The 26,517-nt window shown below is 45.9% G+C and overlaps 2 protein-coding genes across 4 annotated transcripts in view; one reads left to right on the top strand and one right to left on the bottom strand.

Annotated features, from left to right (window-relative positions):
- Nucleotides 1-11,219, bottom strand: part of MROH8 (maestro heat like repeat family member 8) — a 56,190-nt gene extending 44,971 nt beyond the window's left edge. Inside the window, exons 1-3 of the mRNA XM_017859088.1 lie at nt 10,825-11,219; nt 5,945-6,066; nt 3,839-3,984 (exon numbers count right to left, since the gene is read on the bottom strand). Coding sequence (XP_017714577.1) covers nt 3,839-3,984; nt 5,945-6,066; nt 10,825-11,111 — 555 coding nt within the window. The 5' untranslated portion in view covers nt 11,112-11,219. The remainder of the gene's footprint in view (nt 1-3,838; nt 3,985-5,944; nt 6,067-10,824) is intronic.
- RPN2 (ribophorin II) overlaps nt 10,655-26,517 on the top strand; it is a 61,507-nt gene continuing 45,644 nt past the window's right edge. For all 3 annotated transcript variants that reach the window (XM_017859085.1, XM_017859087.1, XM_017859086.1), the window contains exons 1-2: nt 10,655-10,971; nt 15,945-16,138. In XM_017859085.1, coding sequence (XP_017714574.1) covers nt 10,959-10,971; nt 15,945-16,138 — 207 coding nt within the window. In that variant the 5' untranslated portion in view covers nt 10,655-10,958. The remainder of the gene's footprint in view (nt 10,972-15,944; nt 16,139-26,517) is intronic.

The raw sequence follows: 26,517 nt of genomic DNA on the forward strand, positions 1-26,517 counted from the left end.
TGGGACCCTCCCGGCCAGGTGTGGGATATATTCTCCTGGTGTGCCCGTTTGCTTAAAGCGTAGTATTGGGGTGGGAGTTACCTGATTTTCCAGGTGTTGTGTGTCTCAGTTCCCCTGGCTAGGAAAAGGGATTCCCTTCCCCTTGCGCTTCCCAGGTGAGGCGATGCCTCGCCCTGCTTCAGCTCTCGCTGGTCGGGCTGCAGCAGCTGACCAGCACCGATTGTCCGGCACTCCCTAGTGAGATGACCCCAGTACCTCAGTTGAAAATGCAGAAATCACCGGTCTTCTGTGTCGCTCACGCTGGGAGTTGGAGACTGGAGCTGTTCCTATTCGGCCATCTTGCTCCGCCCCCCAATATCAGTCTTTTATCACAAGGAATGAGTAAATTATGGAAGATTTCAGTGAAATTCCTTGTCTACTGGCACTGCCTTGCTTTGGGACCTCAGCTCTCCTCTCAGCTCCATGTTCCATCCTGGCTCTCCCCACTCTTGGTCTTTGCTTTCTACCTGCCTGTCCTGGGTAGTGCTGCCTGATTAAGCTTCCTAGGCTGGGCGTGGTGGCTCATGCCTGTAATCCCAACATTTTGGGAGGCCAAAGTGGACAGATCACCTGAAGTCAGGAGTTCCAGACCAGAGTGGCCAACATGGTGAAATCCTGTCTTTACTAAAAATACAAAAAAGTAGCCAGGCATGGTGGCACGTGCCTGTAGTCCCAGCTACTCGGGAGGCTGAGGCACGAGAATCACTTGAACCTGGGAAGCAGAGGTTGCAGTGAGCTGAGACAGCACCAGTGCACTCCAGCCTGGGTGACAGAGTGAGACTCTGCCTCGAAAACAAAAAAGCTTCCTAAAGGTGACCTCTCTGATTCTGTTACTTCTAGTTCTTTCGATGTCATTAAAAATTCATTATTTTGCCTTTAAAATTTCCTATTAAAATCCAAGTTCTGATTGGAAGAATAAAATCTCTGAGTACTAACATTCTCTTTTTCTTTTTTCTTTTGTTATTATTTTTTAAAGACAGGGTCTTGCTCTGTTGCCCAGGCTGGAGTGCAGTGGTGTGATCTCAGCTCACTGCAGCCTCAACCTCCTGGGCTCAAGCAATCCTCCCACCTCAGCCTCCCAAGTAGCTGGGACCACAGGCACACACCACCACGTCCAGCTAATTATTTGTATTATGTTGCCCAGGCTGGTCTCAAACTCCTGAGCTCAAGTGACCCACCTGCCTTGGCCTCCCAAAGTGCTGGGATGACAGGTGTGAACTACCATGCCTGGCCTCTCTTTTTCTTTTTTTTTTTGAGATGGAATCATGCTCTATCACCCAGGCTGGAGTGCAATGGTGTGCCTGGGTTCAAATGATTCTCCTGCAACAGCCTCCCAAGTAGCTGGGATTATAGGCATGTGCCACCATACCCAGCTAATTTTTGTATTTTTAGTAGAAATGGGGTTTTACCATCTTGGCCAGGATGGTCTCGAACTCCTGACCTCATATGATCCGCCTGCCTCGGCCTCCCAAAGTGCTGGGATTACAGGTGTAAGCCACTGCACCCGGCCTCTTTTTCTATTTATATATATATAACCTATTTATCGTAGAACCTTTTTTTGTTTTTTGTTTTTTTTTAAAGACAGGGTCTCACTCTGTCATCCAGGCTGGAGTGCAGTGGCAAGATCACCACTCACTGCAGTCTACATCTCCTGGGCTCATGGGATCCTTGTACTTCAGCCTCCCGAGTAGTTGGGACTACAGGTGCACTTGAACCTGGGAGATGGAGGTTGCAGTGAGCCGAAATTGTGCCACTGCACTATAGCTTGGGCAACAGAGCAAGACTGTCTCAAAAAAAAAAAAAATCTCTATATATCTCAAGACTTGGAGAATGAGTTTGCTCCTGAAGCAGGGTCCAGTGTCCTTTCTCTTTTTACTTTTGAGACCGAGTCTCACCCTGTTGCCCAGGCTGGTGGAGTGCAATGGCATGATCTCGGCTCACTGCAACCTCCGCCTCCCAGGTTCAAGCTATTCTCCTGTCTCAGCCTGCCGAGTAGCTGGGATTACAGGTGCCTGCCACCACGCCCGACTAATTTTTTGTATCTTTAGTAGAGATGGGGGTTTCACCATGTTAGCCAGGCTGGTGTTGAACTCCTGACCTCGTGATCCGCCCGCCTTGGCCTACCAAAGTGCTGGGATTACAGGCATGAGCCACTGCGACTGACTGGTCCAGTGTCCTTTCTAAGTGTATCTACAAACCACATGAATAAATTGCTATCATGGCACTTGCGATCCTCCAACATAATGACCTTCTTATTAATCTATTTCCCTGACTGACTGTGGAATCAGCTCAAGGCAGGGAATGGGCTTTTTTTGTTTTGATTCACTGCAGCGATCCAAGCCCTTCATTAACTACAAAGAGATCGAAAGAAAACCATGCTGATATGAAGTATAATGATTAGCTGAAGTCAAAAGTGAAGGCCAACATGCTGGCTTTAAATGTTTTACTTTTATTTTTCATTGGTATTCTACATAAAGAAAATGTACGGCTCAGTGGATTTTCACAAACCAAAAAACACCCTGTAGCCAGCAACAGATTATTACCAGCATTCCTGAAGTCTCCCTCATCCTCCTTCCAGCGTAGCCTCTGTGTGTGTGTTTTTTTTGTGTGTGTATGTGTGTCTGTGTGTGTTGGTAAATTGACAAACTATGGTTGTATATATTTATGTGGTACACAGTGATAACATGATTTTTAAAAATGTATCATACAGTAAAACTGATTTTGGTGGGGAGCATATGGTTCCGTGTGTTTTAACACACACATACACATGTGTAACCATCACCACAATCAGGATACAGAACAGTTCCACCATCCCCTAAATTTCCCTCCTGCTATCCTATCCCTTTTTAGTCACACCCTCTCCCCACCCTAATTCCTAGGAATCACTGATCTGTTCTCCATCACTATGGTTTTGTCTTTTCAAGAATGTCACACAACTGGAATCATACAGTCTATAACCTTTTCTGATTGGTTTCTTTCACTCAACACAATGCCTCTGCGATTCATCTCTGCTGTTGTATCAATAGTTCCCTCCTTTTACTGCTGAATAGTATTATACTTTTTGAGACGGGGTCTCGGTCTGTTTGTAGCCCAGTTTGTTTATCTGTGAAAAGTCTGTAATGTTACTACTCCAACTTCTTCCCTGCATCTAGCACAGTGCCTTATAAATGGTAGCTGTTCATTCATTACTTGTTGATTGGGTGAATGGGATTTAAAAGCCATAGAGGACTGGGCACAGTGGCTCACGCCTGTAATCCCAGCACTTTGGGAGGCCAAGGCAGGTTGACTGCTTGAGGTCAGGAGTTCAAGACCTGCTTGGCCAACATGGTAAAACCCGTCTTTACTAAAAATACAAAAATTAGCTAGGCAAAGGTGGCACATGCCTGTAATCCCAGCTACTCAGGAGGCTGAGGCAGGAGAATCGCTTGAACCTGGGAGTCAGAGGTTGCAGTGAGCTGAGATCGTGCCACTGCACTCTAGCCTGGGCGACAGAGTGAGACACTGTCTCAGAAAAAAAAAAAAAAGTCTAAAAAAAATAAATAAAATGTCAGCAGTAGTTATTCGAGGAGTCTGGAATTAGAGAAGATCAGTTTTAATTTTATTATGGTTTTGTTTTACATTAATTTCATAATGTATAATTTATAAATATATGTAAATATATGTATTATAAATATAAATAGAAATATGTTTTATAACCTATAATATAAAATTATTTGCATAATCGAGAAATAATATGTTTAAAATATTTGTTAAAATGGAGGAATAAGTTGGATAACTCATAAAAATTGCTTGTGCATACCTTTAGCTCACCATTGAAACCTCTCTGGATGGACTGGATCAGCTTGTCAACAATGGCCTCATTGAGCGTGTCCTGTTGGGTCAGGTGTCTGGGACTGTCTGACAGGGGCTCACAATGGAGTCCAGGGACGTCAGGGATGTCCAAGTCTAACATTGAAAAGAAAGACACTGGATGATGCCTCCGTACTATGTAAAGTGATGAGGTTTAGTGGGGAGTACCTCTGGCTCTCACCTTTACTACTTGCTCTATGACCTTAACCAAGTCCCATCCTGTCTCCTAGATTCAGTTTTCTCAATTATAAATTCAATGTTCTCTAAGGGCCTCCTAAGCTACAAAAGCCTTTGGGACTGAGCTGTAGCAGAATGGTTAAGAGCATGGACTTTAAATCTCAGTTTGAGACTAGTTTGAATCTTGGCTCTACCACTTACTACTTGTATGACCTTTATCAAGTCAGTTTGCCTCCTGAAACCTGTTTCCTCATCTGTAAAACAAGGTTATTATAACAATTAAATGAGGTAATACATGCAAAGAACTGATCCCAGTAGTACTTCCCCTTTAACACCTCTTTCATCTGAAGATTTTTACCATTCATTTTTTTTTTTTTGAGACAGAGTCTCACTCTGTCGCTCAGGCTGGAGTACAGTGGCGCAATCTTGGCTCACTGCAACCTCTGCCTCCTGGGTTCAAGCAATTCTTGTGCCTCAGACTCCCAAGTAGCTGGGATTACAGGCACATGCCACCACCCCGGCTAATTTTGTATTTTAGTAGAGACAGGGTTTCGCTATGTTGGCCAGGCAAAGTCTCGAACTCCTAACCTCAGGTGATCTACCCACCTTGGCCTCCTAAAGTACTGGGATTACAGATGTGAGCCACCGTGCCCGGCCACCACTCAACTTTTGTATTCTTTTTGATTTCTTGAATGCCTCTTCTGCAAACTCTACCCACTTCCTGCCATACTCCTATCATCCACTAATTGCAATAATTGAAGCCATGTTCTCATTCTGATCTTTGCACAGGCTGCTCCTTCTGCCTGCGTTTTTCTCCTTCTTCTCCCCCACCTTCCCTTATCTATCTTTGCCTTGCTAACTCCTACTCATCCTTTAAGTCTCAGCTCTAGGATGCCTTTCTTGTATCCCTTTTTGCCCATTTTGGCTACGTATCCCCTAGTCACTAATAAACCGCTCTATATCCACTCTGGCTCCCCTAGCCCCATCACACTGATTACACTGAGTTCCATTTGCCTGTTCATCCATAGGCATACTGTGTCTGTTCTGTTCGATGCTGTATCTCCAGCTGCTAGATTAAGCTTAGAGCACAGGAGGGCTTCATTAAGTATTTGCTGAATGAATGTGTAAATGAATGAAGGTAGTTCTTCAAACACACCAGGATCTTTCCTGTGTCATGCACATGCTGTCCTGTCTATCTGTAGTACTCCCTATACTCTATCTGTAGTACTCCCTATACTCACATGAGTTACTCTGATATCTTTCAGGCCTCCTTTAGGTTTAAATACCGCTTGCTGTCTCATACAGGTGTTCTCTGACAACCAGAGTTTCAAGTAGGTTCCTATTGCCCTTATTTTTGGTGTCAGCCTGTTCTTCCATACTGCTTACTACAAGTTGTAATTACTTCAGTGACTGTCTGTTCACTCTTTTTGGTCTCTTTTCTGCACAATAATGTCAGTTCTATGAGGGCAGTGACCATGTCGGTCATGTCCACTGTTGTATTCCCAGCTACTGGTACTCAATAAATGTTTTGTAGAATGAAAGTTATTCTGAAGCCCAATCCAGACCCCACCTTCTGCATGAAGCCCTCCCACTCCAAGGCATCCCACACTGCCCTTTCCCTCCTCAGAATCCCTCAAGCACTCAGGCTCTTCTGCAGAACTCAGGACCAACCTTAGTTTCCTGGACATCATGAACCATGTATGTCATCTTATTTTGCCAACCGTATTTTAAGGTCTCAATGTCAGGGACCAAATTCATCATCAAAGTCTAGTCAAGGGCTGGTCACCCATCAAGTACTCAATCAATATGTCTTGGCCCGAGTTGAAAATAGATTCTCGTTTCCCCTCCCCTCCACTTTCTAGTCCTTTCTCTTTTTTACCTGTCAGTTCAATGCTACTGGAGCCTTTTTTAATAGTCTCTAAGTTGCTCAGCTCCAAATCCATACTTCCTGAATCATTGTCATAGGCATAGGGGATCACTACTTCTTCCTGACTACAGATCCTAGGAAGAAAGAGAGGATGTGAAAAATTAGTTTTCCAGGACTGCTTCTGTCTCATCATTCATTTGAAAGCCTAAATGTCACTTTCTGAGAGAGGCATTTATTCAGCACCAATCTAGATTAAGTAGCTCCCACCATCCTAGTCCCACAGTTACCTTCTTATTTTTTTCACAGTATTTAACCATCACCTGCAATTACCTTGCTCATTTGCTATAAACTCCATTAAAGAGAAACCTTGTCTACATGGTCACCGTTGTATCCCCAGTACCTAGCATGTTGTCAGTCTCATTAGGAGTGAATGGATAGGTAAGAAATACTATGCTGCTGTTAAAAACAACGTTGGGTGTAGGTGGCTCACGCCTATAATCCCAGCACTTTGGGAGGCCGAGGCGGGCAGATCACCTGAGATGAGGAGTTTGAGACAAGCCTGGCCAACATGGCGAAACCGAGTCTCTACTAAAAATACAAAAAATAGCCGGGTGTGGTGGTGCATGCCTGTAATCCCAGCTACTCGGGAGACTGAGGCAGGAGAATCGCTTGAACTGGGAGGTAGAAGTTGTAGTGAGCCGAGATTGCGCCACTGCACTCCACCTTGGGTGACACAGCGAGACTCCATCTGAAAAAACAAACACACACACAAAAACCAGATTGAGGTAGAACACCTCGCCAGACTCCCTCTATCCTCCTTAACCTTTCTTTTTCTTTTTACCATAGCACGTAACACCTTCCAATATATCTTTCACTTATTTATGATGTTCATTGTTTGTCATTTATTTCCTCCTGCTAAAATGCAAACTTCATGAGGGCAAGAATCTTTGGCTGCTTTGTTCATGAATGTATCCTAGGAGTCTAGAACAGTGACATACAAAAGTGCTCAACAATTACTGGTAGAGTGAATGACTGAGCAGGTCTCTATTTACTGAATGTTTAGCATAGATTAATGAATGAAAAAGCAAGCTGTCAAACAATGGATATGACACTTTTTATTAAAACAAAACAATATTTTCACAAAAGTAATAAGTATGTGTCTATACACACAGAAACACACACACACAAATGCTGACATATGTGAAAAAAAATGTATGGAGGCTGGGTATGGTGGCTCACTGTAATCTCAGCATTTTGGGAGGATGAAGAGGGAGGACTGCTTGAGCTCAGGACTTTGAGACTAGCCTGGGTAACATGGTGAGACCTCACCTCTACAAAAAAGGAAAAAATTAGCTAGGTATGGCGGCGTGTGCCTGTAGTCCTAGCTACTCAGGAGGCTGAGGCAGGAGTATCCCTTGAGCCCAGGAGTTTCAGACTGCAGTGAGCTATGATGGCACCACTGCACTCCAGCTTGATTGACAGAGAGAACTTGTCTCTAGAAGAAAACAAAAGCAAAACACTACTTCTGGAATTCATTTTTTAAAATTATTTTTAATTTTTATATATTTTTTTGATACAGTGTCTCACTTTGTCGCCCAGGCTGGAGTGCAGTGGTGCAATCTCGGCTCACTGCAACCTCTCTGCTTCCTGGGTTCAAGTGATTCTCATGCCTCAGCCTCCCGAGTAGCTGGGATTACAGGTGCCCGCCACCACGCCCAGCTAATTTTTATATTTTTAGTAGAGACAGGGTTTCATCATGTTGGCCAGGCTAGTCTCAAACTCCTGACCTCAGGTGATCTGTCCACTTTGGCCTCCCAAAGTTTGGGGATTATAGGCGTAAGCCACCGTGCCCAGCCAATAAAATAATTTTGGAAGGAAACCCCAAACCAATGAAGCTTGAACTTTGTCCTGTATGCATATATTTCTTTAATAAAAAATGAGTTCATTAAAAACAAACCCTCTAGAAGCAGAATGGTTGTGTTGTGTGGTAGATTGTATAATTGACTTCTAAAGATGCTTACTTAAGATGCCACGTGCTATGTCTCATGCCTGTATTCCCGGTGCCTTTGGGAGGCTAAGGCGAAAGAATTGCCTGAGACTACGAGTTTGAGACAAGCCGCCTGGGTAACATAGCAAAATCCAATCTCTACAAAAAGTTTTAAAAATCTGATCTCTACAAAAAATTAGCTGAGGGTGGTGGCATGTGCCTGTAGTCCCAGTTACTCAGGAAGCCAAGGCAAGAGGATCCTAGAGTCCAGGAGTTGAAGGCGGCAGTGAGCTATGATTCCATCACTGTGCTCCAGCCTGAGCGACAGATAGAGACCTTGCCTCTTAAAAAACAACAACCAGTGGCTCACACCTGTAATCCCAGCACTTTAGGAGGCTGAGGTGGGTGGATCACTAGAGGTCAGGAGTTTGAGACCAGCCTGGCCAACACGGTGAAACCCCGTCTCTACTAAAAATACAAAAAAATTTAGCCGGGCAGTGTGGTGGCATGTGCCTGTAATCCCAGCTACTCAGGAGGCTGAGACAGGAGAATCGCTTGAATCCAGGAGGCGGAGGTTGCAGTGAACTGAGATCGTGCCATTGCACTCCAGCCTGGGTGACAGAGGGAGACTCTGTCTCAAAACAAACAAACAACAACAAAGAAGCTGTTAATCTGTTTCCAAAATGGTTGTACCACTTTACATTTCCATCAGCAGGATATGAGAGATACTGTGCTCCACATCCTTGCCAACATTTGTTATTGTTGGTCTTTTTCTTTTTCATTAGTCAGGTGTGGTGGCTTTCATCTGTGGCCCACAGCTAGTCACTAGGACCACAGATGCGAGCCACCACACCTGGCTAATTAAAAATTTTTTTTGTAGAGGTAGGGTCTTGCTGTGTTGCCCAGACAGGTCTCGAACTCCTGGACTCAAGTGATCCTCCTACCTCAGCCTCCCAAAAGCTCTGGGATTACAGACTGAGCCACCATTCCTGGCTGCATATGCTGAGTTTGTGGTGTAAATACTCCCACCATGGCCAAAATCAAGCTACCGATACTACCTTGGGAAGAGGTGTGCAATGGCATACCGTCATATATTTCCATCACACAGTTTCAACAGATATAAGCAACCACAAAAGCACAGAAAATGTAAAATGTAGTGAAATAATTAGGAAATAATGAGTTTTGTTTTCAATATACTTTATTTCATCCTAAGTTGATATAATTTTCTAAATGGCTGTATTTAACCAATTTGCAAAATTACTGAAAATTTAACAATGGACTCTCTCAAGACAGTATGAGACAACTCCAGCACACCACTGGTTGGTTGTCTTATTCTTGAGTTGGGAGAATTCTTTATATATTCTACATCAGCACTGCCCAATGGAACTTTCTGCGATAATGAAGATGTCCTATAGTTTTGAGCTGTCAAATCTGATATACACTAGCTATCTGTGGCTACTGAGCACTTGAAACGTGGCTAGTACAAATGAGAGACTGAATTGTAAATTTTACTTAATTTTAATCCATTTAAATTCAAATTTAAATATCCACATAAGGCTAGTGGCTATAATAGACACAGAAAGAACTGACTCTCTCCCATGTGGGATAACATTTGGGACAATAATAACGTTAATAAGAGTTATATTGTGCATACTTTACATGTTCATAAAACTGTAGTTAAAAGCACAGATTCTGGAGTCGGACTGCCTAGGTTCAAATCTGTTTCCTTCTCTTTAAAATGGGATTAGCCTGTAATCTCAGTACTTTGGGAGGCTAAGGCTGTAGGATCATTTGAGCCCAGGAGTTCCAGACCAGCCTGGGTAACAAAGTGAGATGTGGTATCTACCAAAAATAATTTTAAAAGATTAGCTGGGCGTGGTGGCGCATGGCAGCTGTCCCAGCTACTTGGGAGGCTGAGGCAGGAGGATCGCTTGAGCCCAGGATGTCGAGGCTGCAGTAAGCTATGATCACACCACTGCACTCCAGCCTAGGCGACAGAGCAAGATACCGTATCAATAACAAAGGAAAGAAAAGAAATAATGTTTGTAGAGCGCTCGGCACGGGTTATACTGTAAACATTCAGTAATTGGCGCCAGTTATTAGAGCGGTGTTCCTGGGTAAGCCACTTCCGTGATAAGCCTGTAAAACTGGCCTAATATGTTCTCTATGAGTCACTGCATTGCTCTGCAAATCCGATAAAACGTTATTAACAACCCAAGTGATAATCTTTGGAAAAAACTGACATAATTTTCTTTCTTTTTTTTGGTGAGACGGAGATTTATTCTTGTTGCAAAGGCTGGAGTGCAATGGCGCAATCTCGGCTCATCGCATCCTCTGCCTCTCAGGTTCAAGAGGTTCTCTTGCCTCAGCCTCCCAAGTAGCTGGGATTACAGGCAAGTGTCACCACGCTCGGCTAATTTTGTATTTTTAGTAGACATGGGGTTTCACCGTATTGCCCAGGCTGATCTCGAACTCCTGACCTCAGGTGATCCGCCCGCCTCGGCCTCCCAAAGTGCTGGGATTACAGCCGTGAGCCACTGCGCCGGGCCAGAAACTGCCACAATTTTCTAGAGGGGGGAAAAAAAAATCCCTTCTAAGCTATCCCCTCCCGTCGAGACCCTTCCTGTTCCTTTAAAATGGGCCGGGCAGCAGAAAGACGAGTGAGTGACAGCAGATAGGCCAATCAGAAGCAGCCCCGTCTCGGGCCCACCCCGAGGCCTGGCCCAACCACGTCCCGGTAGCTCCCGGAATAGGAGCGTTGCGAGACGGTCGGTTCCAAGTGGGCCTGGGCGGGGGGGGAGGCGAGTCTGTCCTCGGGAACTGCAAGGCCCTGTGCGCGGGAGGACTGAGATCACGGCCGCGGCTGCTGGAAGCGTCGAAGTTCAGCGGGGCCGCCGACACTGACCTGTGCTTAGAACTCATCCTGGCCCGCAGAGCCTGCCGCGAGTCCCTGGCGTCCCCTGTGACGGGCTCTTGAAGCCACTTTCCCGAGCGGAAGTCAGCCTGCGGCTCGGACTCCGGCGGGACCTGCTCGGAGGAATGGCGCCGCCGGGTGAGGAGTTGCGCGTGGCTTATCGATAGGGCCCCACGGCTGGCACTCTTTGGGGAGAGGGCTGTCGCCCGCGGGAGGCTACTCGTCGCCGCTCGAGAGCCGGCCAGGCGGGATCCCCTTCCCCTTCGGGACAGGGGCATGGGCACGGGCACAAGCTCTGGCTGGGGCGCTGTCGGGTCCAGGGTCCGAAGGACGGCTGCGAGCTGGTGGGAGTGCCCGCGACCTGGAGGGGTTGGTGCCTGGGGGAGGGGTGCATCGCGGAGCTACGGGTCGCCCCGTGGCCCAGCTGTGGGGACCGCGGCCGCGCTTAGCCATAGGCCTGGCCTCACTCATTCATTTCGTTCGCGCGGGCTCCTGGGCCAGGCGGCCTAAGGTTCTGGTCCCGGCGCCGCCCCTTACTCCGTGTGAGGTTTTGGCCAGATTGTCCTTTCGGCTGTAGTTTCCCTTTCAGTGAAAGGGGCAAAGAAAACCCCTCACTTCTCTCTGGGAGTCTGGAGCATAAGTTCTGAAGTGACACTGTGAGTGCAAACTTGCAGTCGGCCACGTATTCATTGTGTAACCCAAAGCAGGTTACTTAACCCCTCTGCACCTCAGTTTCTCATGTGTAAAATAAGTTAGTCAAATTAGTCACGTTATTTGCCTTGTTGAGTTGCTCTATTAAGTGAAATAATCTTCGTGCATAGGTTAGAACAGCGCATGGCCCTAAGTAAGAACTCGGTAAAGTTAACTGCATCGGAAGTTACTGAGTAGACGCTGTGCAGGGTGCAATCTCATGTAGCCTCATCGTAACTTTGGAAGCATGTACTCTTGTTATTACCGTTTGACAGATGAGAAGTTGGAATCCCACGGAAGGGAACTTACTTGCCCAGGGTGACACATGAATAAGTCAGTGGCTCACCGTTTCATTATTTGAGAAGTTTAGAATAGTGAAGTGGTTAAAAGCAGACTTTGGATGCAAATTGCCTGAAGTTTGATTCTCAGTGATGTGTCCTAGGGCAGGTAACTACTTCTGAGCCTCACTTTCCTGGTCTGTGAAATGCAGAAGATAGCCACCTTACTTAGATGTTGTGAAGACTTAATGATTTGGTGTGTGCAAAGCACAGCACAGAGTGGGCATACCCAACATGCTAAGTGCTCAACTTTTAGTCAGAAAAGTTACTGCTCTCATTAACATGGAGTGAGAAGATTAGGATTCTGACACAGGTGCTGTTTTAGGGGAATTTACGGTCTAGGTGGGAAAATGCTAGTCACAGCCGTTCACTAGATCTTCATATATGGGGTGCCTGCCTGTACACAAAGCATTGGGGATTCAGCATTGGTGTCTTGACTCCTCTTTCTCTTAGGTCTTTCTGTCCATTGGCAGTTCTGATAGGCTTTGACTTTGAATTCTAGCCAGACTAACTCTCATCACTTCTTATCATGTTCACTGCTGTTGCCCTGGTTTGGGCCACCATCATCTTCTGGCTTGGATTATGGCGGTAATCTCTCAACCGGTGTCCCCCACTCTGTCCTTCCACCTGCATGGTCTGTTCTCCACACAGTATTGTTTATTCTCAACACGGTAATACCATTAGAGTGTAAATCAAATCACTCCTCTGCTTAGAACTTTCCATTGGCTTCCAGCCAGGTGCGGTAGCTCACACCTGTAATCCCAGCACTTTGGCAGGCCGAGGTGGGCGGATCACGAGGTCAAGAGATGAAGACCATCCTGGCCAACATGGTGAAACCCCATCTCTACTAAAAAGACAAAAATTAGCTGGGCATGGTGGCACGTGCCTGTCGTCCCAGCTACTTGGGAGGCTGAGGCAGGAGAATTGCTTGAACCTGGGAGGCTGCGGCTGCAGTGAGCTGAGATCGCACCACTGCACTGTACTCCAGACTGGCAACAGAGTGAGACTCTATCTAAGAAAAAAGAAAGAAATTTTCCAGTGGCTTTCACTGTGGTGGTATATAAGGCCCTCTGGATCTGTCCTCTGCTACCTCTGTTACCTCATCTACTTCTCACCTTTTGCTTACTTTGCTCAAGCTATGCTGTCGTTGCTGATCTCAAAAAACACTGTATGTGTACATACTCCTGATTCAGAATCTTTGCATTTGGTTTTTCTTTTCTTTTTTTTTTTTTGAGACAGAGCCCCAGGCTGGAGTGCAGTGGCGCGATCTCAGCTCACTGCCCACTCTGCTTCCCGGTTCAAGTGATTCTCGTGCCTCAGCCTCCCGAGTAGCTGGGATTACAGCCACAAGTCACCATGCCTGGCTCATGTCTTGTGTTTTTAGTAGAGATGGGGTTTCACCATGTTGGCTAGGCTGGTCTCGAGCTCCTGACCTCAGGTTATCCTTCTTCCTCGGCCTCCCAAAGTGCTGGGGTTACAGGTGTGACCCACCGCGCCCGGCCATGTTGGGTTTTTCTTCTTAGCATAATTTCCCACCAGATATCTTTATGACTTGCTTCTCCTTCAGGTCTATACTCCATATGTTTATTTCTTAGGCCTTTACAGACTACTGTATTTAAAATGCAGCCCTTCCCAAATATCTCTTCTGTACTTTATTTTTTTCCATAGCACTTTTACCTTCTAATGTGATAAATAATGTTCTTATTTCTTTCTTTTTTTTTTTGCATTTGCAGGATTTAATAGAGTGAAATAGAGTGAAAACAGAGCTCCCATATAAGGGGAGGGGACCCAAAGGGGGTTGCCCAATAATGTTCTTATTTCATGTGATGTCTTTTGCCACTAGAATACAAGCTCTTTGAGGATGGGAGTTTTGTTTGTTTCCTGCTGTATTTTTAACACCTAAAGTAGTGTGTGGCACATAGTAGCTCAGTATACATTTGATGAATATGCCACATGATAGATTTTTTTCTTTTTCTTCTTTTATTTTATTTATTTATTTATTTTTATTTTTTTTGAGATGGAGTCTCACTGTGTCGCCCAGGCTGTAATGCAGTGGCGCGATCTCAGCTCACTGCAACTTCCACCTCCTGGGTTTAAGTGATTCTCCTGCCTCAGTCTCCCAAGTAACTTGGATTACAGGCGCCCACCACCACGCCTGGCTAATTTTTGTCTTTTTGGTAGAGACAGGGTTTCACCATGTTGGCCAGGCTGGTCTTAAACTCCTGACCTCAAGTGATCTGCCTACCTCGGCCTCCCAAAGTGCTGGAATTACAGGTGTGAGCTACCGCACTCGGCCGTCTTTTATTTTTTTGAGACAGGGTCTCTCTTTGTCCCCCAGGGTGGAGTGCAGTGGCTCAATCCCAGCTCACTGCAGTCTCCACCTCCCAGGCTCAAGTGATCCTCCTACCTCAGCCTCCCAAGTAGTGGGACTACAGGCACGCGCCACCATGCCTGGCTAATTTTTGTATTTTCTTTTTTATAGAGAAAGGATTTCGCCATGTTGCCTGGTCTAGTCTTGAACTCCTGGGCTCAAGCGATCCACCCGCCTCAGCCTCCCAAAGTATTGGGATTACAGATGTGAGCCACTGCCTCTGGCCAGTAGTGCCTTTTTTCAAGGATTCTAGTTCAAGCTTAATTTAACGCTAAAGGCAAAAGATTTAGGGCCACTCATGTTAGCCTAGTGATTATTTGTTATTATTGTTACTTGGGTGCTAGACAATGCACTTTATCAAGAAGCAGCCCATTCAAAAGTGTTTTTTGTTTTGTTTTTTAAATAAATGAAGTAGAAATGTACCACTCCTGCAGCTCCCTGTCCCCTGGGGCATCATAGATGGGGATTAATTTTTCTTTCCATTTATTCAGCAAATATTTATTCAGTACCTGCTATGTGCCAGGCAGTGTGCAAGACTTGGAAATACTGGGATGAACAAAAGAAGCAGTCTTTATCCTCATGGAACTCACAGTTTAGCAGAGAAATCAGACATTACACTGTTAAAGTTGTGGAAAATTCCACATAGAAGTACAGATTCCTATGAGTGGATATCACAACAATAATAATGGTAGTAGAAGTAGTAGCTAACATTGATAGAGCAGTTGTTATGTGCCAGTCATTATTCTAAGTTTTGTTTTTTGAGACAGAGTTTTGCTCGTCTCCCAGGCTGGAGTGCAGTGGCGCAATCTCAGCTCACTGCAACCTGTCTCCCGAGTTCAAGCGATTCTCCTGCCTCAGCCTCCCGAGTAGCTGGGATTACAGGCACCTGCCACCATGCCCGGCTAATTTTTTTGTATTTTTAGTAGAGACGGGGTTTCACCATGTTGGCCAGGCTGGCCTCAAATTCCTGACCTCAGGTGATCCACCTGCTTTGGCCTCCCAAAGTGCTGGCCTGGCCAGATCTTTCTATATTAACTCGTGTAATCATTTCTGAGGTAGATACTATTATTATCCCACTTTACACTTGAGGAAACTGAGGCACCAGCTGGTTGAATAACCACCAAGGGCATATTGCTAATAAATGGCAGGGCTGTGATTTAAGCCTGGCCCCAGAGCCTGGGTTCTTCCTTACTTTATTGTACTGGGGACCTAATCCTAGGGAGAGCTTCTTAAGGAAGAGGTGCTTGAGCTGAATTCTGAAAGTAAAAATTAAGCAAAGTTGAGGTAGGGGAAAGCATGAAAAAATGCTGGGCAGGAATGAACCTGGCTTTTTAGAGGACAGAGAAGAAGCCAGAGGGCAACAGATGGTGGGAAGCACGAGGGAGGAGAGCTGGTTGAGAGGCTGGCAAAGTGTGAGGATTCAGGATTGGGTTTGTCCTTAGAGGCAGAGGGCTTACGAACATCTTTCAGATGGGAATAGTAGGATAAGGACTGTGCTTTAGATGCCTGGAGGCTGCTGGCAGGACTGTCCTTCCACCAGTTGAAGAGCAGGCTCCCTGCCTCCCCAAGGCTTCTCCTCAGGTTAAACCCCTGGGTTCCCTCACCCTTCCCCATGTGATTTGGTTCCCAGATCTTGGTGCACATCATCACTGGGACTGTGTATAGCACCTTGGAAGAGTGTGGAGTGTACTGAATAGTTGTTTCCCCCCAAGGTTCAAGCACTGTCTTCCTGTTGGCCCTGACAATCATAGCCAGCACCTGGGCTCTGACGCCCACTCACTACCTCACCAAGCATGACGTGGAGAGACTGAAAGCCTCGCTGGATCGCCCTTTCACAAATTTGGAATCTGCCTTCTACTCCATCGTGGGACTCAGCAGCCTTGGTGCCCAGGTGCCAGATGCAAAGGTAAGGCTGTTTTTGTCCTGGTGGTCAGAGTGGTTCAGGAGGACCTTCATCCCCTCACTATATTCCTTTGGGGTAGTTCAAAACTAACTCTTGCTCATTTGAGGATAACCAAGGTTAATCCAGTATAAGAAATATTTGGCTGGGCGTGGTGGCTCACGCCTGTAATGCCAGCACTTTGGGAGGTCAAGGCAGGTGGATCATGAGGTCAGGAGTTTGAGACCAGCCTGTCTAATGCAGTGAAACCCTGTCTCTACTAAAAATAGAAAAAATTAGCCGGGTGTGGTGGTGCATTCCTATAATCCCAGCTACTCAGGAGGCTGAGGCAGGAGAATCGTGTGAACCCGGGAAGCAGATGTTGCAGTGAGCTGAGATGGCGCCATTGCACTCTAGCCCGGGCAACAGTGAGACTCAGTCTCAAAAAAAGAAGTTTATTTCAGTTTGACAGGTCTGTTTTTGTGTTTTTGCCTAATGTATGTTAAGGATCATACCAGATCAGTTATTTTTAGTGGGATGTCAAGAAGAGCAAGTCATAGATCATCTAGAAACTTTTACTTCAGCTCTGGGAGTGAGACTGTTCAATACCATGTGTACTTACTAAGTGCCCCCATATGTGTGTGACTAATAATAAGGGAATTCAAGGTAGAAGGCACTCACATGTATTAAATAATGGTAGTCACTACATCAGGCAATTTTAATACATGTTTTTGGACTTCTGGTGAGGAAAATGCATCATGATTAAAACCTTTCCTGGATTCAGAACAGTTTTTTTTTTTTGAGACAGAGTGTGGCTCAGCTAGGCTGGAGTGCAGTGGCATGGTCATGACTCACTGCAACCTCTGTCTCTTGGGCTCAAGCCAGCCACCTCAGCTTCCCTGGTGCACTACCACACCTGGCTAATTTTTTGTATTTTTTGGTAGAGATGGGGTTTCATCATGTTGGCTAGGCTGGTCTTGAACTCCTGACCTCAAGTGATCTGCCCTCCTGGGCCTCCCAAAGTGCTGGGATTACAGGCATGAGCCACTGTGCCCACCCCCTTGATTATTTTTAAATATTCTGTTTTATCTCTTCTATTGGCTGTTTAGATCTAATTTTTTTTCTTAGTGTTTGTCTAGTTTTGTTTCGAGATTTTAATATGCATCCTTAATTTCTCACAGTATACCGTGAATTATTATTTTCCATGTCACAAATAATAAAAGAACCCTATAACTGTATTTCCTTTTAAATTCCCATTATTTCTGGTATCATTGTCATACTTTTGTTTGTTTTGTTTTGTTTTGAGACGAAGACTCGCTCTGTCACCAGGCTGGAGTGCAGTGGCTGGATCTCACTGCACTGCTTGATCTCATTGCTTGATCTCACTGCAGTTGCTCACTGCAATTGCACCCCCACCTCCCAGGTTCAAGCAATTCCCCTGCCTCAGCGTCCCAGGTAGCTGGGACTACAGGCACACACTACCACGCCAGCTAATTTTTTGTATTTTAGTAGAGATGAGGTTTCACTGTGTTGGCCAGGATAGTCTCGATCTCCTGACCTTGTGATCCACCCTCCTTGGCCTCCCAAAGTGCTGGGATTATAGGTGTGAGCCACTGTGCCCGGCCCATTGTGAAACTTTTTAACCTTCTTTAAAGGATCCCAGCTTTTGCTGTCTGTTGTTCGGTGTCTCAATTTCATATATTTCAAACAGTTTGATAGTTATTTATGGTAGGAGGGGAAGTTCAATATCTTTAATTCTGTCTAGGACAGAACTGATAGTCCCAATTGTTGTCTGTCTTTCTTTTTTTTTTCTGAGACAAGGCCTCGCTGTGTTGCCCAGGCTGGAGTGCAGTGGTGCAATCGTGGTGCAGTGCAGCCTCAAACTCCTGGACTCAGGTGATCCTTCACCTCAGCCCCCTAAGTAGCTGGGACTACAGTCAACAGTCACATGCCACCATGCCTAGCTAATTTTTTTTTTTTTTTTTTTTTAATATTTGTAGAGACAGGGTGTTGCCATGTTGCCCAGTCTTGTCTCAAACTCCTCGGGTCAAGCCATCCTCCCACCTCTGCCACCCAAAGTGCTGGGATTACAGATGTGAACCACTGTGCCAAGCCTCCAGTTGATGTCTTTTTTTGTTGTTTGTTTGACATGGAGTCTTACTGTCATCCAGGCTGGAGTGCAGTTTTGCAGTCTCAGCTCACTGCAACCTCCGCCTCCTAGGTTCAAGCGATCTTCCGGCCTCAGTCTCCCAAGTAGCTGGGACTACAGGCATTCTCCACCACGCCTGGCTAATTTTTGTATTTTTTGGTAGGGACAGGGTTTTGCCATGTTGGCCAGGCTGGTCCCAAACTCTTGACCTCAGGTGATCCACCCACCTTGGCCTCCCAAAGTGCTGGGATTATAGGCGTGAGCCACCCCTCTTGGCTGCAATTGGTATCTTTCAATCCATTTCGATTGTTATTCTTTTTGATGCTCAAAATGTTCCATTTTTGCCAGTGGGCCAAACTGTGTGTGTGTGTGTGTGTGTATGTGTGAACATCCATTCATTTACACGTTGGGTACAACTGTTTTTCAGTTTAACTGTAGAGTTAAATAGTTACTAGGCTGGCCATAAAGCCTGAAGTATGGCCGGGGCGTGGTGACTCAAGCCTGTAATCCCAGCACTTTGGGAGGCCGAGATGGGCAGATCACGAGGTCAGGAGATCGAGACCATCCTGGCTAACACGGTGAAACCCCGTCTCTACTAAAAATATAAAATATAAAAAACTAGCTGGGCGAGGTGGCGGGCGCCTGTAGTCCCAGCTACTCGGGAGGCTAAGGCAGGAGAATGGCATAAACCCGGGAGGCGGAGCTTGCAGTGAGCTGAGATCCGGCCACCACACTCCAGCCTGGGTGACAGAGCCAGACTTCGTCTCAAAAAAAAAAAAAAAAAAGCCTGAAGTATTTACCAACTGGTCCTTTACAGAAAAAGTTTGCTGATCCCAGCTATATGAGATCCAGCTTACTCAGATTTTTTCTAACAACCAGCTCTCTGTTTCTGCCCAATGTTTTCTTCCTGTGTGTGACTCTATTAAAGAAACAGACTTTTCCTCATGATTTCACTCTTATAAACCCTAAAGGTGAATGTACCTCCTGATAAAATTAGTTCCACTCAAAAGTAAGAGTATATGCATCAGAGTCAGTTAACCCAAGCTTTTAATTCTGGCTCCACCTCTCTGAAAAGGGAGTTATGAAGCCTACCTCACTGAATCATTGTAAGAAGAAAGTGAAGTTACAGTATGCCCCTCAAAGGAAATGGTAGCTATTATCATTCTTACACTGAAAAGGTTTGCTTCTATTTATACTTTGTTTAGGTGAGTTCAGACAGTGCCTGGCACAGACACTGTATTCGCGGTGCCTTTTGTAGTGATGCTTCGTATTTCTGCTCTGGTTTTCGGTGATGTCTTTAGAGGCCCTGGGGAGACAGAAAGGGCAAATTGACTAGAGGTTTTATATTGTGAGGTATAGGAGATAACATTGGAATAGTAATGTTAACCTTTGGCAGGATTTGAATGCAGGATGAAAAGTTTCTCCTGAAGGTTTTCAAACTTTTGTGGAACCACAGGATTCAGTGTAGGGGGTCACGGATGAATGAGGTGCTCCCACTTCATCCAGAGCATGTCTTTTGATCTGTGTCGTGATTTGGAGTTCTGTAGGAGATTTAGGTTGAAGACATACCCCCAAAGCTATTCTCTGCCATCATCACAAGTTTGCGGGATGTTGGTTAGGGCTGAAGATGTAGATTGAGAGGCATCCGGACAGCTGCCATGTAGTGTGACTTGGGGTAATTACATGATTGGGCTGGCTGTGGCTTTATATTTACAATACAGACACTGAAATCAGAGAGCTTGGCTTCAAGGTGTTAACTTCAAAACTTCACACCGGAGTCACCTGTGCAGCTTCCTTAACCTTTCAAAATGTTTGTTCTGTCATCGGTGAGATGGAGACAATAATACTAAGCTTACAGGTAATGTGTGCGGGGTCGTTAGCACGTTGATGGCATGTGGTAATATGTAGTATTAACCTTGTGATTAGCATGACTATATATAAATAGTAGTAGCAGTTGGTACACATTGATTGACATTGTTTTTTCAGACCGTCATCCCCACTGCTTAGCATACCTCTGACACACAGGTGTCTAACAAATATTTGAACTGTAAAACTTCAGCTCAATCAAAATGGGAGCTCTCTAAATGTGCCTGCTAATCAGAAAATAAATGGGTTAATCACATACTGCATTCTAATTGCTTATGAAATGTGCTCTGTTGATTAGGTGGTGTATGCATTATAAGTAATGGAAGAAAGGGAGTTGTATGGATGTTTCAGAGCTGTTGAATTTCCTCATTAGATGTGCAAACTACATAAATCCATTGAGAGAAAGTCTTCATTACTGTCACTTCCGTGTAGTGGTGCATGTCCTGCTCAGCCGTTGCTGCCTTCAGCTCAGTAGAGAGAACTCCCTGGGCTCCACTAGATACACTGTTGATTGTTCTCACAGATTGATCTTTGGAGAGATTTTGGTTATTATCTCACAAGAGGTTTTAGCAGCAAAACTGGTAGAAATGGGGTTTACTGAGAATAGAAACTGTGGAGACAGCAGTGTGGAATGAAAGTTGATTTTAGTTGTTATAAAGTGTGAGCATCGGCCGGGTGCAATGTCTCAGGCCTGTAATCTCAGCACTTTGGGAGGCTGAGGTCGGTGGATCCCTTGAGGTCAGGAGTTCGAGACCAGCCTGGCTAACATGGCAAAACCCTGTCTCTACTAAAAATACAAAAGTTAGCCAGACGTGGTGGGCATACCTGTAATCCCACTACTCGGGAGGCCGAGGCAGGAGAATCACTTGAACCCAGAGGCAGAGGTTGCAGTGAGCCGAGATCATGCTGCTATACTCCAGCCTGGGCGACAGAGTGAGACCCTGTCTCAAAAAAAAAAAAAGGCCGATCACGGTGCCTCACACATGTAATCCCAGCACTTTGGGAGGCCAAGGCGGGTGGATCACAAGGTCAGGAGATCAAGACCATCCTGGCTAATACAGTGAAACCCTGTCTCTGTTAAAAATACAAAAAAATTAGCTAGGTGTGGTGGCGGATGCCTGTAGTCCCAGCTACTCGGGAGGCCAAGGCAGGAAAATGGCGTCAACCTGGGAGGCAGAGCTTAAAGTGGGCCAAGATCACACGACTGCACTCCCGCATGGGTGATAGAGCGAGACTCTGTCTCAAAAAAAAAAAAAAAGAGCATTTTTCATTTGAGTTATATTTATATAAAACATAAGCATATCAGAATGGTGATTTTATGGATATCATTGTTTAGCTTTTTATAAGATTAAGAACATGCTGGGCACAGTGGCTCATGCCTGTAATTCCAGCACTTTGGGAGGCTGGGGTGGGAGGATCATTTGAAGCCAGGAGTTCGAGACCAGCCTGGGCAACATAGTGAGACCACCCCTCTTTCCGCCCAATTTCTGCAAAAAATGAAAGAAATTAGCTGGGCATGGTGGCATGCACCTCTAGTCCTAGCTACTTAGGTGGCTGAGGCAGGAAGGCAGGGAGATTGCTTGAGCCCAGGAGTTTAAGGCTGCAGTTAGCTGTGATGGCACCAGTGCGCTCCAGCCTGGGCAACAAAGCAAGACCCTGTCTCAAAAAAAAAAACAAATTATTTTTAAAAAATGCATCCCTTATGAAGTGTTGTGAGCGCTAAATGAGATAATAAGTATAAAGTGCTTAGCATAGTGCCTGGCACATGACGAGTGCATATAGTAGTAAGTATATTTGTTTGTGGCTCAGGCACTCAGTTCATTCCTGGGGAGAGCAGAGAATGAGGCAATCTTTCATACAGTAATCATTTATGGAGCCTCTGCTGTGTGCCAGACATTGTGCTAAATGCAGAGAAGACAAGAGAGCTCATTATCCAATGAGAGTATGGTAATACAGTGCTGAGTGCAAAGAGGCAGACAGGCTGTTTGTGGAAAGTACTATGGGAGTCCAGCAGAGGGAGCCGGCACTCACACTATCTGCCAAATCTTGCACAGTGGGTGTTGCCATCTGTGCTGGCTGGTGCAGGCTTCATTTGGTCATTCAGCAAATATGTAGTGAGTTTCTGCTATGCACTAGGTATAGTGCTAGGCACTGGAGATTTACTCTTGAACCATAAAGAGGGAGAGGGCCCCTGCACTCTTAAGAATATATTGTCTAATAGCTGAGATAGGCATTAGTCATGTAATCAAATACATGCACGAATATTTGTAGCAGTGGTAAGTTTTATGAAGGTGAAATATGTGCTGTTATAAATAGGGGACTTTTATAGGGATAGAATAGAGTACTTTGATTTGCCAGGAAAGTCTTTCCTGAGGAAATCTCTGAATTTAGATCTCATTCTGGGCTGGGTATGTTGGCACACACCTGTAATACTAGTACTTTGGAAGGCTGCGGTGGGAGGATTGCCTGAAGCCAGGAGTCTGAAAACAGCCTGGGCAACAAAACGAGACCCTGTCTCTACAAAAAGTAAAAAAAAATATCTGACATAGTGGTGTGTGTCTATAGTCCCAACTACTCAGAAGGCTGAGGACGGAGGATTGCTGGAGCCCAGGAGTTGGAGGCTACAGTGAGCTACGATCATGCCACTGCACTCCAGCCTGTGTGAGAGGGCAAGACCCTGTCTCAAAACAAACAAAAACAAAACAAACCCAAAACCCAAAACTCAAACCTTTCTACATCACCCTAATCTCTCTCTACTCCTTAAGGGCAGGGACTTTGTCCATTTTATTTGTTATGTATCCCCAGTTCCTAGAACAGCACCTGGCATGTGGTAGGCACTGGAGTGAAGGAAGATGTGATGGATCTGAATTATAAAGGGAGAGGAGGAGTTAACTGTGAGACGAAGGAGGGAAGGGACTTCAGGTAGAGGGAACAGCCTGTGCGGAGGATAGAGAGCGGGTTACATTTGAGATTGAAAGGAGGAGGTGTGTGGAACAGAGTGGGAGGGAGGGAGAGGAGTGAGGCAGGCTGGGGCCAAGCCACAGTGCCTTGGCCCACGCAGGAAGAGTTCTGATCTGTTTCCAATGAGCAATAGATTTTAAATAGCTAGTATCGTGATTCAACTTGCATTTCGGAAAGATTTCTCTCTTGCTTTTTGGAAGACAGACTATAGCAGGGGACTACAGGGCAAGATTGAATGCAGGAGGCGTACAAAAGATAACACCTGGCCTTTCTGCTTCTGCTGCATGGATGGGTAGTTGGGCCATTCCATAAGATAGCAACACAGGAAGAGAATGAGATTTGTCTGGGAAAGATCACGAATTTGTTCTTTACCATGGTGAGCTTGAAATACCTTTGAGTCATGTAAGTGACTATTGAGAGAAGTCTGGGCTGGAGGTAGGGGTCTGAGAATTATCTGCATAGAAGTTTAGGATGAAGCCATGGGCATGGATGGAACAGCCTAGGGAGGCAGGGGGTAATGGGATGAGAGCCCGGCCTAGGAGTTGAGAAACAGCAGGAGAGCTTGAAACTGAGGGAGGAGCTGCCAGAGAAGTAGGAGACCCAAGAGGGGTGCGGTGGTATCCCAGAAGGCTACGGGCGCGCGTGTTTCCCAATGAGGATGTGATTGGTCTGTCCATCGTTGAGGAATGAGCACTGGAAAATATCCTCTGCTTTGACAATCTGGAGGTTGCCACTGGTGTGCTGGGGGCAGAAGCCAAAGTGGAGTGAGTGGAAGTGAGGACATGAAGACTGGAGCAGTGTGACTGTGTGGGAAGAGAGAAGGTGGCACTGGAGGGGAGAGAAGGGTTGAGGGAAGTTGTTGTTTGAAAGTTTTGCTCTTGTCGCCCAGGCTAGCGTGCAGTGGCTCGATCTCGGTTCACTGCAACCTCCGCCTCCTGGGTTCAAGCGATTCTCCTGCCTTAGCCTCCCAACTAGCTGGGACTACAGGCACGCACCCCCACGCCTGGCTAATTTTTGTAGTTTTAGTAGAGATGGAGTTTCACTATGTTGGTCAGGCTGGTCTCGAACTCCTGACCTCAGGTGATCCAGCTGCCTCAGCCTCCCAGAGTGCTGGGATTATAGGCGTAAGCCATCATGCCTGGTCAGGAAGTTGTATTTCAAAATAAGTCTTGAGTTTTGTTAATACGTTAAGGAGAAGTTGAATTGACGAGGTAATGGGCTTCCAGATGGAGAGAACAGGGTGTGCAAAGCCTGGAGGCTTCCAAGTGCTTGTTGTGCTTTGGGGCAGTGAGGTGCTTTTGCAGCTGGAGCAGAGGTGGGTGGGGAAGTGCGGGAAGAAGCACCTGGGGAAAAGTGGGCCCGGTTAGAAAGGGTCTGGTATGGGGCCCCAGCCAGTGTGTGCCTGGGCAGCGTATCACAATAACAAAGTCTGAAGAGATTACAATGCACAGTCTGAGAGGCAGCGAGAATAATGGGGAGCTGTTTATGGAGGAAATAGGGGAGGGGAGGGCAGATGAGAGAGATTTGCTGTCTTTTCTGTAGGACTCCATGTTTGATTGGGTTCAGAGAGTTGTAGGGGAAAACCTACGATGGAAGAAAGCACTGCTGTTCTTTTTTGCTCAAGAGGGTGTTTGATTAATTGGAGTATTAGCACAGAAAGTTGGAAGCAAGCAGATTGGGGTGGACATTTAGGGGCAGTTTTCAGCCTTCAGTTGGGAAGATGAGTCTAGAACGTTGGAGGGCAGCTGGAGTCAAAGTTTCCAGTCCCCTGAGAGCGGCTGGCTGAAGCCTCAGCACTGAGTGGGCTCGCTGAGCAGGCTGAGCAGTTCTGGGAGGTCTCCCTGCTTCTGCTGCTCTGTGAACTCTGCTGTCAACATCTTGGGCTTTGAAGCCACTGAACGCTGAACCAGTTTACCTTGATTTGTCTTTGCAAAGTGTAGGAATGATGCTTGTCTTACTCCAGAATAGATTGCTTTTAGTGGGCTCTTGAGAAGTAGAGGTTTATAGCTCAGACACCAGAGCCAGGCTATTCTGGAGCCAGGGAATTCTAGTTCCCCTGGTTAAAAGCTGAGCGACTTTGGACAGGTTACTTTGCCTTTCTAATGCCTCAGTTTTCTTATCTGTAAACTTAAGGTAATAAGAATGCCTGATGCATGAGATAGATTGGGGATTAAATGGGAAATGCACATAAAGCACTTCGAACAGCTTTTGACACATTTTAAGTGCTCAGAAGGAGGTAATGATAGAGGTAGAAGTAACCATAGTCGTTGTTTTGGGGTCTCCAGTGTTGTCGTTCCATTGTTACAGCACCAGATGGCGACAAAGCACACGTTTTCAGCTTCCTCGCATTCCACTGGTAGGGCTCCTTGAGTAGCTTCACTTGTTCTCTTCAGATCCCTAATTGATGCAAAGTGAAGTATTTTGTTTCTTTCCTTTCTCCCTCTGGCTTCTTTAAAACTTCTGGTTGAAACTCTTTTGTTTTGAGACTCTTATTTAAATTTCATTCATAAAATTAGGCGGGTCACGGTGGCTCATCCCAGCACTTTGGGAGGCCCAAGCCAGTGGATCACGAGATCAGGAGATCGAGATCATCCTGGTTAACATGGTGAAACCCCGTCTCTACTAAAAATACAAAAAATTAGCCGGTCGTGGTGGTGGGTGCCTGTAGTCCAGCTACTCGGGAGACTGAGGCAGGAGAATGGTGTGAACCCGGGAGGCGGAGTTTGCAGTGAGTCAAGATCACACCACTGCACTCCAGCCTGGGTAACAGAGCAAGACTCCGTCTCAAAAAAAAAAAAAAAAATTTCATTCATAAAATTAAAAAAAAAAAAGTTTGGTTGTAGTAGCATGTACACACAGTAAAACACTGGACAATACAAAATAGCTGTTAGTGAAAGGCAGCGTGCTGCCCCTGCCCTCCACCCTGTCCTACTCTCCAGGAGCACCCCTACTTTTTTTTGTGGCAGGAGAGAAGGAGTCTCACTCTGTCGTCCAGGCTGGATTGCAGTGGCATGATCTCAGCACACTGCAACCTCCGCCTCCCGGGTTCAAGTGATTCTCCTGCCTCAGTCTCCTGAGTAGCTGGAACTACAGGCAAGTGCCACTGCGCCCAGCACCCCAATTTTTTTTTTTTTTGAGACAGAGTCTCACTCTGTCGCCCAGGCTGGAGTGCAGTGATGTGATCTTGGCTCACTGCAAGCTCCGCCTCCCGGGTTCACGCCATTCTCCTGCCTCAGCCTCCCGAGTAGCTGGGACTACAAGCGCCGGCTACCACGCCCGGCTAGTTTTTTTTTTTNAAAAAAAAGTTTGGTTGTAGTAGCATGTACACACAGTAAAACACTGGACAATACAAAATAGCTGTTAGTGAAAGGCAGCGTGCTGCCCCTGCCCTCCACCCTGTCCTACTCTCCAGGAGCACCCCCTACTTTTT

Source organism: Rhinopithecus bieti, unplaced genomic scaffold (assembly GCF_001698545.2).
Source record: "Rhinopithecus bieti isolate Rb0 unplaced genomic scaffold, ASM169854v2 scaffold_38981, whole genome shotgun sequence".
NCBI classification, from domain to species: domain Eukaryota; kingdom Metazoa; phylum Chordata; class Mammalia; order Primates; family Cercopithecidae; genus Rhinopithecus; species Rhinopithecus bieti.